Here is a 13,743-nt window from a genome sequence, read left to right as displayed (position 1 = left end):
GAGATCATGGGAGTGACTTGCATGAGCAGGAACATTTAAGAAGAAAGCAAGATGGGACAGAGGCAGCCACACTGGACCAAAACTGAAGTTTGTAGAAATTAAGTGGCTATGTGTACATATTTAATTTTTGGCTTTACCTAAGAGGATATCTAAGAGGAAGATTGCACTTAGCTTCCTATTTAATTCTTGCAAAATGGTTATTTCTGCTGTTGTTTTTAAACATTCATATTCATTTCAAAAAAGGCAGAAAGAGGGAGAGAGGGAGACAGAGAATCGTCCACTAGCTCCTCCCTTCCCAAAGCCCACAGTAGCAGCGGCAGGGCCAGGCAGAAGCCAGTAGCTAGGAGTTCCTTAGGAGTCTCCCTTGCGGGAGCAAGTGAATTAAGTACTTGAGCCATTCCCACAAGTGGCTCAGAGCCTCCCTGCTGGGTGACAGCATGAAATGACACCACAGCAACCATCCCAGAGTACATGGGAATTAAGACTCCATGGGCAAAAAAAAAAAAAAAAGACTCCACGGGTGTAAGACTGACAAATAAAGGCCAATGGATATAACTTTCCTCCTTTCTTCCCCCTACAAAGTCCCAAGACACGTCTTACATAGCTCTGCAGATTGTCCTAGGGAATCGAGTAAGCCTGGCAATCTGTTTGTCACTGTACTGTAAAGTGACCTGCTGGAATAGGTTGGGGCCTAAAAGGATGGGACTGCCTTTGCCAGAGGAGACTTGTTCCATCTGTCAAGTGCAACACGATGTGATGACGCAGGGTGAGATGGTGGAAACCAACAAGGAGCTGGCAGGCCGGCCCAAACCCTGCACACTGTGACTTACTCACCTTCAGCTAATCCGGGGCCTGGAGTTCCCTAAGTCACTCAGAGACAGGATACCCACGATGAGGCATAGTTTGCTTCCAATTCACCTGTACCCCAAAGGTATGGTCTTAAAGGATCTTTACTAAATGCAGGTATGTATAGGAGATGAGAGTAAATGAAAGTGGTTTCCCATATTACAGTCCCTACTTTTGGGGTACTCAGCACTATTTTTGCTTCATTTCTTAGCTCTACTGAGCTACCCAAAGCCAGTATAATTTCAGAGCTGTTTCTTCTGGATTGGTAAATATGTGTATTGCAAAAGTTGGATGGAAAATTGGCTATTTTCTGTTAAAAATTGAAAAAAAAATCATTTTATTTGAAAGGGGGAGAGATAAGACATCAATCCCCCACCTATTGGTTCATATCCCAAGTGCCTGTAACACCTAGGGCTGGGCCAGATTAAAATCAAGACTCAGTCTGGGTGTCTCCTATCTGGGTGACATGGTTAACCATGGGCGCCTTTAGCAGGATGTTGGAGTAGAAAGTACAGACAGGGGTCATCCAAAGATACTACAGTTTGGGATGTGCACATGTCAACCCTCTGAGTTCTTCTAGATTTTGACTCACTCATTCCTTATGATCCTGTTAGTTCCTATATTTCTTTTCTTTTTTTTTTTTGAAGATTTATTTATTATTTTTATTACAAAGTCAGATATACAGAGAGGAGGAGAGACAGAGAAGAAGATCTTCCGTCTGATGTTTCACTCCCCAAGTGAGTGCAACGGCCAGTGCTGCACCGATCCGAAGCCAGGAACCTGGAACCTCCTCCGGGTCTGCCACGTGGGTGCAGGGTCCCAAGGCATTGAGCCGTCCTTGACTGCTTTCCCAGGCCACAAGCAGGTAGCTGGATGGGAAGTAGAGCTGCTGGGATCAGAACCGGCGCCCATATGGGATCCTGGGGCACCCAAGGCAAGGACCCGAGCTGCTAGGTCACTGCGCTAGGCCCAGTTCCTATATTTCAAGAAGATTTTAACCCAAGGTTGTTTCCAGCCTGAATTTTCAACTATGTTGAGTGGGATGACTCAGAATTATCTAGTCTACCATTTATAAACAAATGTTGCTTCAGAGAGTATGATTTCTCATTCAAGTACCATGATTTTCATGGGGGTATTCTATGAGAGTACAATTATGTTTACAATAAATAATCAAGGAGAGAAAATCAGATTTTTGAAAAAGATGAGGCTGTCTAGCAGTGTGCTTGCTGTGGATTCATGTGTCTGTGTGGTCCCTCCATGCAAGGAAGTGCCAGGAACAGCAAGTGGGAGCACAGCCTGAATTTGGAAGAGCAGAGCAGAGCAGCACAGAGGAAATCAGTAATGTTGGGATGATACACTGTAATAGCTAGAGCTGTACCAAGTGGAAGCCAGGATCCTGGACCGTGACTTGGGTCTCCCTCATTGGAACCAGGTGTTTAGGCCATCACCCGCTGCATCCCAGCGTGCACATTAGCACAAAGCTGGGTAGGAGGTGGGCACGAATTGATGCTAGGCACTACCATATCAGATGAGGGTTTTTCAAGCATTTGCCTTAAATGTACACTTTCAAAGTAATGTCTATGAGGCAGTACTGTTTATCTGAAATATAACACAACCCACAAACGGAACTTGAAACTGTCTAGTAGCCACATTAAAAAAATAGAAATAGGGCCCAGTATGGTAGCCTAGCAGCTGAAGTTCTCACCTTGCTGGTGCTGGGATCCCATATGGGTGTCAGTTCTAATCCGGCAGCTCCACTTCCCATCCAGCTCCCTGCCTGTGACCTGGGAAAGCAGGTGAGGACGATCCAAAACCTTGGGACCCTGCACCCTTGCGGGAGACATGGAAGAAGCTCCTGGATCCTGGCTTCGGATCAGGTCAGCTCCATCCATGTGGCCACCTGGGGAGTGAATCATTCATCGGATGGAACATCTTCCTCTCTGTCTCTCCTCCTCTCTGTATATCTGCCTTTCCAATAAAAAGAAAATAAATCTTAAATAGAAATAGGTTAAGCTCTCTCTCTATATATATATGTATATATATATATAAAATATACATATATTTTATGTATAATATATATATGAGATTCAACCTATTTAAAACATTTGCCATTTTAGTACATAGCAATATAAAAATTATTTACCTCCCAGTCACATTTTCAGTGTGCAACAGCTGCATGTGGCTGATGACTCACAAACTGACTAATGCTAACTATGAGGGACTGCCCCAAGGAAATAAAGATAATCTGGGCTTGAGATTCCTTCTCATCAAGAGAGCTGTTGTACTTCAGTGTCCCAAATTTCAAAACCGGGATTTCATTTTCACTGGCAGTAGTATCAAGTTTGGTCACAGAGATCTTCAAGAGTCACACACACATTCTCTAAGTATTCCTTAAAAACTGGAATTCTTAGTGTAGATTGTTACACAAAAACAAACAAGAGTCCCAAAGCCCAAATCAAAACAAACAAATGGATTAACATTATTGGTTCTCTCCAGGCTGTCAACACTGCCGGCATGTGTCACAGAACAGGCCACTTGGTCCAGCCTGCTCTTGTCCAGGCAGGATTTTGCAGGACAGAATCTAAAGGAGGAATCTGAGCTCAAGTGTGTCATCTGGAACCCAGAGACTGGTGACATGAGCTTGCCAGCTGTGTGAGAATTCTTACTCTCTGAACAATTTTCAATAATGGAATAGCGTGTGCTTTCCACTCTGTGAATATACTGTGTTCAGGCTCAGAATCACTTCTCTGAAATGCTTGGTCCTAGAAGCACTCTGGAATTTTTCAAAATCTATAATATTTGTATATACATAAGAAGATACCTTTGGGATAAAACCCAAGCTACACATAACATATATATTTATGCTTCATATATGCGTAATACACAATCTAATGGTAATTTTACACAGCATATTATTGGTTTATTGGGGGGGGGGGCGGAAAGAAAAAGAGAAAGGGGAAGAAAAAGCACACCTTTCTCTCTTTCGCTTCCCAGAGTCTGAGGTTGAAACTAGGAACTGAGAGATTAAGTCTGCCATGTGGGCGGCAGGAAGTTACTTCCCTGAGTCCTCCAGATCCTTTCTGGGGGCTGACTTGCAGAAAGCTGGATCCTGGTTTCGAGCTCAGACACTCTGATATGGAATGTGGGATCAACACTGACCTCAGAAACGGAGTATGTTTTGGAGCATTTCAGACTGTAGATTAGTGATGCCTCTGTATGGACAAGATGGCATATTCCTTGTATGAGTTTGGCATAAGGCAGATCAGAGATACAGAAGTAAGATCTTGGCTTTTCTCCTTTCCGTGTTAGAATGTCTTATTCTGCTACTTGCCAACTCAGGTATGAATCTGATACAGACGTCTAATACAGAATAAATGTAAGTTTTCTTCTGCTTCCTTTGATTTCCATATTCCTGAGTCCTGCTTCAGACCTGAGGGTGGACATGGTTGGTGTGCTACAAAGATCCCTGCCATTCTTTTCATCATTTCCGTCTCCTGCTCTCACCTCAGTGTCACTCTCCTCATGATCTTACCTTTAATGGGATGTACCTGTGACTCTTTAAAGGTTTGTTTATTTGAAACATGAAGTGACACACAGAGAGCTCTTCTATCTGCTGGTTCATTTCCCAGAAGCTTGTAATAACTAGGGATGAGCCAGGCTGGAGACTCCCACCTGGAGGGCATTCGTACACCTTGGCCATCATCTGCTGCCAACCCAGGGATACCAGCAGCGAGCTGGATGACTAGCACAGAGTACCAAACTCTGATAAGAGATGTGGGTGTCCCACGTGCGGACTTGACCTGGCTCTCTTTATGGATGGTTTGTAAGCTACTGACACTGGTCTTCAAGATCAGCAGGGTGAAAAGAAATAAAAGCAACATAAAAGTAGGTCTGGACAAACTGGGGTGTAATTTATACCCCAGGGTTCTCCTACAGGATGAGGCCAGGGTTAGAAAACATCAGAAAGTGAATTTGCCTTTCCCTCCCCCTTCCCTATCCTGTTGTCTTCTCCTTCCTTATTGGTTTCTTCCGAGAGCCCATCCCAAATAAGTTACTCTCATTCACAATCCTTCTCTCAGCTTCTGCTGACCAACTGGACCCCAGCAAGACTTCAAACAGGTTTTCACACCTGTTATCTCCAATCTATTGGACATCGCATGCATGCATCACCTTACTTTGTTTTTAAATTGGGGATGGGGGTGTTTGTACTGGAGTTAGACACACTTAGGGTGAGCTGTCAGGACTCAACTCACATGGGAAACTGAGAAGTGCAAGGGCTTTACCTAGGGTTGCAAGTTGTTTGAAGTGTAGGCAAGCACTGGGCTGGCCCAGGAGATCCAGCCGATGGTACAGCAGCTTGCTGCTGGGGACAGTGTTGAGGTTTTTCAGCTGTCTGACAGGTATTTCTGGCTGTATCACCACGATACACAGGATAAAGGAGGTGTCCTGTACCTGTGGAAATCAAGACAATGAAGGTTTCATGGGGAAAAAGGAACTTTGCCTACACGATGTTCTTTGGTCTCTGCCATCCAGCCTCATAGTGTCCATTAAATATTTGATGAATACATCAAAGACACAATAGGGTATGGAAAGTGTCTAATTCTACTTTTCTGTATTCCTTGATTGCTGTGGGAACTAATTATGCTTGTAACAGAAAACCATGCATGGGCCAATGCAAGAATAAGAAAGTAGACTGTTCGAAACTGTGATGCTGATATGAACAAGAACAGAGTTTAACAATGCAATAATTTCTCTTGGAGTTAAAGTGCACTTAAAATACATATTTGGTTTTGTGATAAGAGTTCTGAGAACTGTCTTTCAAGTGAATTATGAACTTTTAAAAAAAAGATTTATTTTTATTGGGAAGGTAGATTTACAGAGGTCAGGAGATACAAAGAGATCTTCTGTCTGCTGGTTCACTCCTCAAATGGCCACAACAGCCCAAGTTGCACCGATCCGAACCTAGGGGCCAGGAACTTCTTTCAGGTCTCCCACACAGGTGCAGGGTCCCAAGGCTCTGGGCTGTCCTCGACTGCTTTTCCCAGACCACAAACAAGGAGCCAGATGGGAAGTGGAGCAGCTGGGATATGAACTGGTGCCCATATAGTATATGCAAGGCAAGGACTTCAGCCACTAGATACCGTGCCGGGCCCGAATTACAAATTTTTTTTTTTTAAAAATATTTTATTTGAAAGGCAGAATGACAGAGAGAGAGGAAGAAAAAAAGAGACATCCTCCATCTTCTGGTTCACTCTCCAAATGCTCTAATGGCCGAGTCCAGATCAGGCTGAAGTTAGGAGTCTGGAGGTCCATCTGCGTTTCACACATGAATACAGGGATCCAAGCACTTCAGCCATCATCTACTGCTTTCTGAAGTGCATTAGTAGGGAGCTGGAATGGAAGTGGTGCAGATGGGCCTCAAACTGGCACTGATCTGGGATGCTGGTTGCAGGCAACAGCTTAACCTACTAAGTCCCAACACTGGCCCTGGCAGGTGTTCCTTAACTTCATCTGTCAAGTCATGCATACAAATTGTGGTACTTTCAGATTCATTTTGCTCCTAACAATTGACGTGAGCAAAATCTAGTGGGGAAAGTGTCCACCAAATAACTTGGTTTGTTCTAGCTTTTATTTGATAAATACATAAAAGAGCTAAACATCTGGTCTACAGTTAATACACTGAAAAATGAACATCTATACAACAGCAGCCATGTAAAATTATAAGGGAGTTGAAAAACTAATGCCTGCTGACATCAAAGCCATTGTACTGATGACATGAGAAGTGCAATCCACATTGTGTGTTTGTGATGATACTGTTGCAGAGGGACTTTCTGTGGTGTCACACAGATGAAATATAGCAAGAAAATTATGTGCAGTGCATATTACTTGATAGTGGATCTACTGCTGGTCTATGTATTTACTATCATTTTTTATCATTGTTCTAGAGTACAACACTGCCTAGAAAAAGCTTACTGTAACACAGTTACATAATTATGTTGGTGGTAGCCTTCTACATCTTGTGTTTACTTGGTCTCTTGACTGCAAGAGGCCATCCCTAGTGAGTTGTAAGCCATAGGTTTGTGTAACAGTACTCCATGACATTCAATACTCAAATTTGCCAAACAATCAAATGATGCACTTCTCAGTAGGCATCCTTTTGTTACACGATGCACAACTGTAGTGGTATTACATTAGCACATGGACAGAATTTATGTGCCAAAAAACTGGCTTGGAAATTAATTAAGGGAATGATAACTAGATCAGGACCATTAAAGGACAGCAACTTTAGGAAGCAGCTCGAATGATTTACTTTATGATCAAGAGGAAAGTTTTAACTAAGCAAGGGGTATTAAATGTAATTATGTGAGGAGGGTTGTAGAATCCTTAAACACGGAAGCAATTTGCATCTGCCTAGAATTGCTTTCAAGCACTGCTGGCAAAGATATTCAATTAGATTAGAAACTTAATCCTCTTCTTCCATCCCTCAATTTAGAAAGCCAGGCAGTGCTCTGAAATGGCATTTACAATTTCCTCTCCCTGCAGTCCCACCCGGTCACTTTCTGAATTCCTGTACTGCAGGCTCAAATATACCAAGGAACAAAACTGTACCAGAATGATAAGCACACAATTTCATAATTGAGTCTGTTTTATAAGTGAAACAGAAAAAGTTTTCCTGAGCTTCTAAAAGTAGCACCTGCTAAACAGTCCTTGGGAAATCAGATTTCAAGGTAGTTTTCCTGTCAAATTCTTCAGCCAAGGAAACAGACTTTAGGGAGAGGGTTTTTCGTCCCAGATGGCACTTGTGGTCTGTGCTTCAGTGAACCAGGTCTGTGTCACACAGGAACATCGGAATACCTTCTAGTAGTAGTTCACGTTTTCTCTGGTCACAGCAAACAGTCCCCACAAATGCTCAAAATGTCTGATCACATGATATATTAACTCAGTGAAATATTCCATGAAGTACCTCAGCAAATAGCTTGTATAAGTTAACTATCTGAATGCCTTAGCATTCATTTTATTTATTCTTCAGAATAAAATGAGTACGTTTTCACTATGTTCTGTCACAGTATTGACAGGGAATTTAAAACATTTGCTTTCATTAATAATCATGGCTTATTTACTGCACAAAGGTCACACACACAAACGACTATTTTTTTTCTTTTAATGTCAATAATTGGTAATGCAGTTTTTTCCCCCAGGGTGTAACTAACTTGTTTATGATAAAGATATGCTAGAGGTGAATAATCCACATTTTTCTTTTTTTTCTTAAGACTCTGTTTATGGTAGTTGAAAGGCAGAGAGATGGGGGAGAGTGTGTGAGACAGTTCTTCTCAACCTGCTGGTTTATGCCCCTAATGGCTGCAAACAGTGGGGTCTGGCCAGCTGGAAGACAGAAGACCTGGGAATCAATCAGGATCTCCTACAGGGGAGGCTAGGACACAGCTGCCGGAGTCATTACCTGGCGCCTACCAGGATGCACACAAGCAGAAGCTGGGATTAGGAGCAGAACAAGCACTCAAAGCCAGGCACTCCAGCAAGGGATTAGGAGTCCCAACTGGCATTTTAAGCAGAAGGTCCAACACCTATCCCAATCTCTAAATTCAAATACAAAGTCTTTTTCAGTTATGGATTTGGGTGGCTGGCTCACCACGACTGATGTGAAAATTCAGCAATTTACTTTGAAAAATTCAGTTAAATTAGGGCAGATGGCGCCCATATTCTTAAAAACGTTCTGAAAACCAGTTGGTTAATAGAATTTCAAGGGCCCAGCATGATGTCTCAATCGGCTAATCCTCCAGTTTCAAGCGCTGGGATCCATATGGGCGCTGGTTCATGTCCTGGTTGTTCTACTTCCCATCCAGAGCTCCTTGTCTGTGGCCTGGGAAAGCAGAAGATGGTCCAGTGCTTTGGGACCCTGCTCCCACGTTGGAGACCTGGAAGAAACTCTTGGCTTTGGATCAGCTCAGCTCTGGTTGTTGTAGACATTTGGAGAGTGAATCAGCAAATGGGAGATCTCTCTCTTTCTGTAAATCTGCCTTTCCAATAAAAATAAATGAATCATTAAAATAAAAAAGAATTTCAAAGAAGAATCTGACCATCCTCAAATTTCTATTATCAAACAATAAAATACCAGAATTTGGTTTGTAAACAAATCACATAGTTTTCCTTATCATTATTCAACTTTCATTTGTCTTTTAGTACCTGCCACGGCCCTAATAATACATTAAGAACCATCTAAGAAGTTTGGAAGGGACTCATGACTCGGGTGGACTTCTCCCAATGCCTACCATTTTTATCCCAGAAAAGACACTACAATTAGTTAATTGTATTTATCCACCAGGAGGCTAGATGCTCTAAAAGAGCTCATTAATCTAGCAATATATTCTGAAGAGGATGAAGATACAGACCCAATTGAAGTCAACGGTTAAATATTACATAAATCCATCCAGGAAATCGTAAGTATGAATGCATTTTATATTTAGTAACTAAAATGTGATGATGAGTGTCCAATCGTCTTTTACTCCATTACAGTATGTAAGGCTCTACAATGATGCTCACTTGCTATGCTGGGAAGAGAATGTGAGGAGAGAAACATAGGTAACATGGATGAACAGTGTTTCTTAGATTTTGATTCCTTGTGGCCTAGCATCTTAATGAGTCTGGTAAGACAAAGCTGAGAGTTGTGCCACAAATTATAGCTAATCACCAATATGCTTGCATTCAAAATAAATAATCTGGGCGTGGCGTTGTGGCCCAATGGTTAGCTAAACAGCTGCTTGCGATGCCAGCCTACCATAACAGAGTGACTGAGTCCTGGCTTTGGATTGGCTTGGCTGGTTACTTGGGGAATGAGCCAGCAGATGAAAGCTCTTTCGCTGTTGTTCTATCTTCCATATACAATAAATCTTAATTTTAAAATTTCATTTATTTGAGAAACAGAGATAGACAGATAGCAATAGAGAGATTTGATAGCCCATTTCTCAAATGACTGCAATGACTTAAGGTGGGAATCAAAATCAGGTTATGCTAAGTGGATCCAGGACTTCCATACTTGGTGGGCAGGACCCCATCTACCTGAGTCATCACTGCTGCCCTCAAGGTGCATATTAGGAGAAACCTAGAATCTGGAGCTGGAAGCAGGCACTCCAATAGGGGAATCACATGTCCTAACTGGTTTCTTAAGTGTCAGGCGAAAGGCCTGCCATTTATGTTTCCTTTTTAATTCTCAACTTCCAGCATCTGAATTGAAATGAAGAAAAAAAAAAAAGAGAGAGACAAAATCAAAACGAAGATTAATAGAGGGCTACTTAATGAAATTTGACCCATCTGTGTAACATAGTATTATATGGCCATTAGGGTCCAGTTAATGTACGCACACGCACACACACATGCCTGTGTGTAGATAAAATTTCCTGAAAATTGATTATAGAGGTTACTTATGGGCATGGAAGGCCAAAGGCAATTACGTGTAATTATGGGTTTTACAATCACAAAAGGAAAATAACAATCCAACACTGGTGGAATGTCTTCTTTTTTCCAGTCACTCCAACAACAATTAGTCACAGAATGACGCCCCCAGAATTCCTTCTTGAAAAAAAGCTCTAAGACCCGTGGCTGTTTAAGCACAAGTGACTTTGCTCTCAACTCACCATCTTCCAGGCATAGCTAACATTGTAGGCCTCCTTCCCAGTTTCTCTCAGCTTGTTTATGTGCCAGGACAGGGACGAGTTCACAGGCACTGTGATAATCTGGCTGCCCAGAGGGAGGCTGCGTTGGCAAACAGAAGTAAACAATTCAGGCACGAGATAAAATTAAGCACTTAATTAAAGGCAAGGAAGAAGCTGGGATTGAAGGCTGCCTCCTGATTTTGAAAAGCCATGAAGCTCATCACTTTTGAAAGACATAATGTGCGATTTCCAATTATGCAAAAACATTATGTCAGGGCTGCATTAAAACCATTCCTTACTCTCTGCTGTTGTCTTCCAGTTCTAATTTTTTCCAGAGACTAACCTGTCTCAGATTATTCAGCCATCAATTCTCAACCAATGAGCATGAAGGTTCACTTCTGTTCAGGTTACCATCTGCCAGAATAAGGCATCATATTGGAAAAAAATTCAATCTGTTTTCATTTGAAGGCAAAATGTTGTATTCAACTGTGCTGTCAACTTGCATTGGATAGCATCTACCAAACTATTTTGTGGCAAATGCAGCAGAGTTGGTCCTTAACCTACTATTTTGCCAGGATTTTTCATTTTTATATAACCAGATCTTTTTAAAAAAATAACTATCTGTTATATGAAGTGAACAAAGTATTGGCGGTCACTCCGGTAGAAAAACTATTTTGTAGACTTTTAATATTAAAATAATTCATAAACTTGTGCTAAATACTCATACTTGACCTTGGAAAAAAATGCCTCAGCCTTCACCTTTTTCTCACCTTAGGATATTCTGCCGAACCAATTCAAATTTTGGAATGTTTTCATAATGTATAATATCTGTATGAAGGGGAGGCTCAGAGAGCAAATATGGCCTGGTAAGAGATGGATGCATAAGTGTATAGCCTGAAAGAACAAAATGCATGTTATCAAAAATATGGCACAGAAAAGAAAACGCGCTAGCAAAAGTACCTATCACTGGGATGGCTGCCAAGCCCTCAGTCCACCCATATGTAACTTCCCAGTCCAATAAAAACTGAACTTGATTTATGTTTGCTTGTATAAAACTTTCAAAGTGTAGGAAGATGCTATAAATTCTCAAAGAATGGTCTCATCGAGAATATCTTGGAAGTCTCGACTGTTTGGCTTTCACTTTTTATAAAATGTTTTAACCTACCACCTAACTTTAAAGCCAAGAAAGTATTAAAAAGACTACAAAAACAGAAAAAAAAATGGCTAAAGGATCACATTCTCTGTATCATTCAATCCTTAAGTCTGATTTCTTGATCACCAAATAACCATTCCTATTCCTATCATAATGTGGTAAAAAAACCTATGGTCCATGCATTTGCTCTGCATCACATCTATGGGGTATCCGACCACGTAAACACACTGCTTTCCTTTAACTAGGATCTTCTTCCCCCTGCCTTCCTTGCATCACAGTATTGATGGACCCCTGTCTTGAGGTTGCTAAGGAAGCCATTCTTTCTTAGGATGAACTTGCGGCAGATTACCTTTGTCATCGATGAGGAAAGTATAGGAAGCCAAAGAGTCTTGGTAATAGGTCACATCTTCGAGAATGTACGCCAGATTCACATCCACACCCACGATTCCCAGAAGCAGGTTTCCAAAATAACAGGGTTTACTCACAGTCATGATCAAACCTATGGGTTAAAAACAAACAAACCCAAAGATAGCAGAGCAGGCCTGGATAAACAACGGAAGTGTGTTCCTGTGGGTCCTGAAGGCTGGTATCAGTACTCTTCAATTCTGTTTGGAAGAAAAATTTCCTGTGTGATCCCCTATTCAACCACCAGCTTGCAGGTTGAGAGAAAGGGTACTTCGATGGTTCTGGTATCACAGATAATTTAAATGGAGGCAATCTGAACATCTTCCACTACTTTTTCATCTAAAATGACAGACATGACATTCCAGATATGTGTAACACATTAGTAGGACTAAGCACATTCATTACCTTACTTCCTTAAGTACAGAAATTCGGCTAAACTTGAAAACACCATTGGACAGAGAATATTAAATTCTAAGTTTAGCTGTAGCCCTTCTGTCTTGTACAAGTTGACCTGGGACATAACTTCTCCGAGCCTTGGTGCATACTGTGTTTTAAAGACACATTAGTGGGCACAGCACAGTAGTCTGGTGCCTAAAGTCCTCGCCTTGCACATGCCAGGATCCCTTTTGGGTGCTGGTTCATGTACCAGCAGCCCCACGTTTCATCCAGCTCCCTGACTGTGGCCTGGGAAAGCGGTCAAGGACAGCCAAGAGCCTTGGGACCCTGCACCCATGTGGGAGACCTGGAAGAAGCTCCTGGCTCCTGGTTTTAAATAGGCTCATCTCTGGCTGTTGTGGCCACTTGGGGAGTGAACCAAAGGACGATCTTTTTCTCTGCCACTCTTTCTTTCTGTAAATTTGACTGTAAAAACAAAAACAAAACCCACAAAAACCTTAAAAAAAAGATATGACTGTATCTCATTAATGCAACTTTTCACAAAAACAAAGGTTTGACCACGCAAACTTTGGTAGCTGAAGGAGAAATTAAGTTTACAAAGCCATGCATTTCTAGACAGACCATCCCCAGAATTTTAGGAGGAGGGCCAGACAGTAATTATGATAGGCTTTATGGCTCTTCTTTTATTTTTGTGACTGTTTTTTTTTTTTTTTAAAAGCAACAACCCTCTCCTAATATAAAAAAACATCATTGGCTTACAGGCCATACAAAAGCATGCAGGAGGAAAACAGAGGAGACAGCATGAATTCCAGTTCAGTGCATGTCCTGAGCCTCAGGACACCTTGACCTCGCTCCTGAGTTGAAAGGGTTGTGCTGCACACACCCCAAGGCCCTAACCAAACTGTAAAGAGAGCTTCTCTCCATCTTGATCTTCAGTCTTCCTGTGCTTGACAGCATGTTCATGCCTTGGTAACATCAAAGTCATTCTAGAAACAACCAGGAAACGGATCTCAGAAACTTTTGCAAAGAATGGTTCACAGAGACAATAGCGTCCACTTGAGGACAGCAGAGCTGTCCTGGTAGCAATATGCAGAAGCAGCTTGTGGAAGTCATATAGTGGGTGTGGATGCCAGAGACAATTTGCCAAATTCTCTAGGCAATATACTTTCCGAATGCTATACGTAGGTTTTTGAAATGTTGTGAAAGCCATCATAGAGGCAACAACATGTATGCCACATTGCCTGGACTTCAGCCTGAGAGGAAAGCCATTTTCAT

General features: G+C 41.9%; 1 protein-coding gene across 1 annotated transcript in view; it reads right to left on the bottom strand.

Annotated features, from left to right (window-relative positions):
• The window catches only part of CACHD1 (cache domain containing 1), a 214,850-nt gene that overhangs the window by 29,466 nt on the left and 171,641 nt on the right, over positions 1-13,743 (bottom strand). Inside the window, exons 10-13 of the mRNA XM_058657546.1 lie at positions 12,017-12,166; positions 11,285-11,408; positions 10,497-10,614; positions 5,130-5,298 (exon numbers count right to left, since the gene is read on the bottom strand). Of these exons, the coding sequence (XP_058513529.1) occupies positions 5,130-5,298; positions 10,497-10,614; positions 11,285-11,408; positions 12,017-12,166 (561 nt within the window). The remainder of the gene's footprint in view (positions 1-5,129; positions 5,299-10,496; positions 10,615-11,284; positions 11,409-12,016; positions 12,167-13,743) is intronic.

This window comes from Ochotona princeps, chromosome 2 (genome assembly GCF_030435755.1).
Source record: "Ochotona princeps isolate mOchPri1 chromosome 2, mOchPri1.hap1, whole genome shotgun sequence".
Lineage (NCBI taxonomy): Eukaryota > Metazoa > Chordata > Mammalia > Lagomorpha > Ochotonidae > Ochotona > Ochotona princeps.
This window is presented reverse-complemented; position numbering and strand designations above follow the sequence as displayed.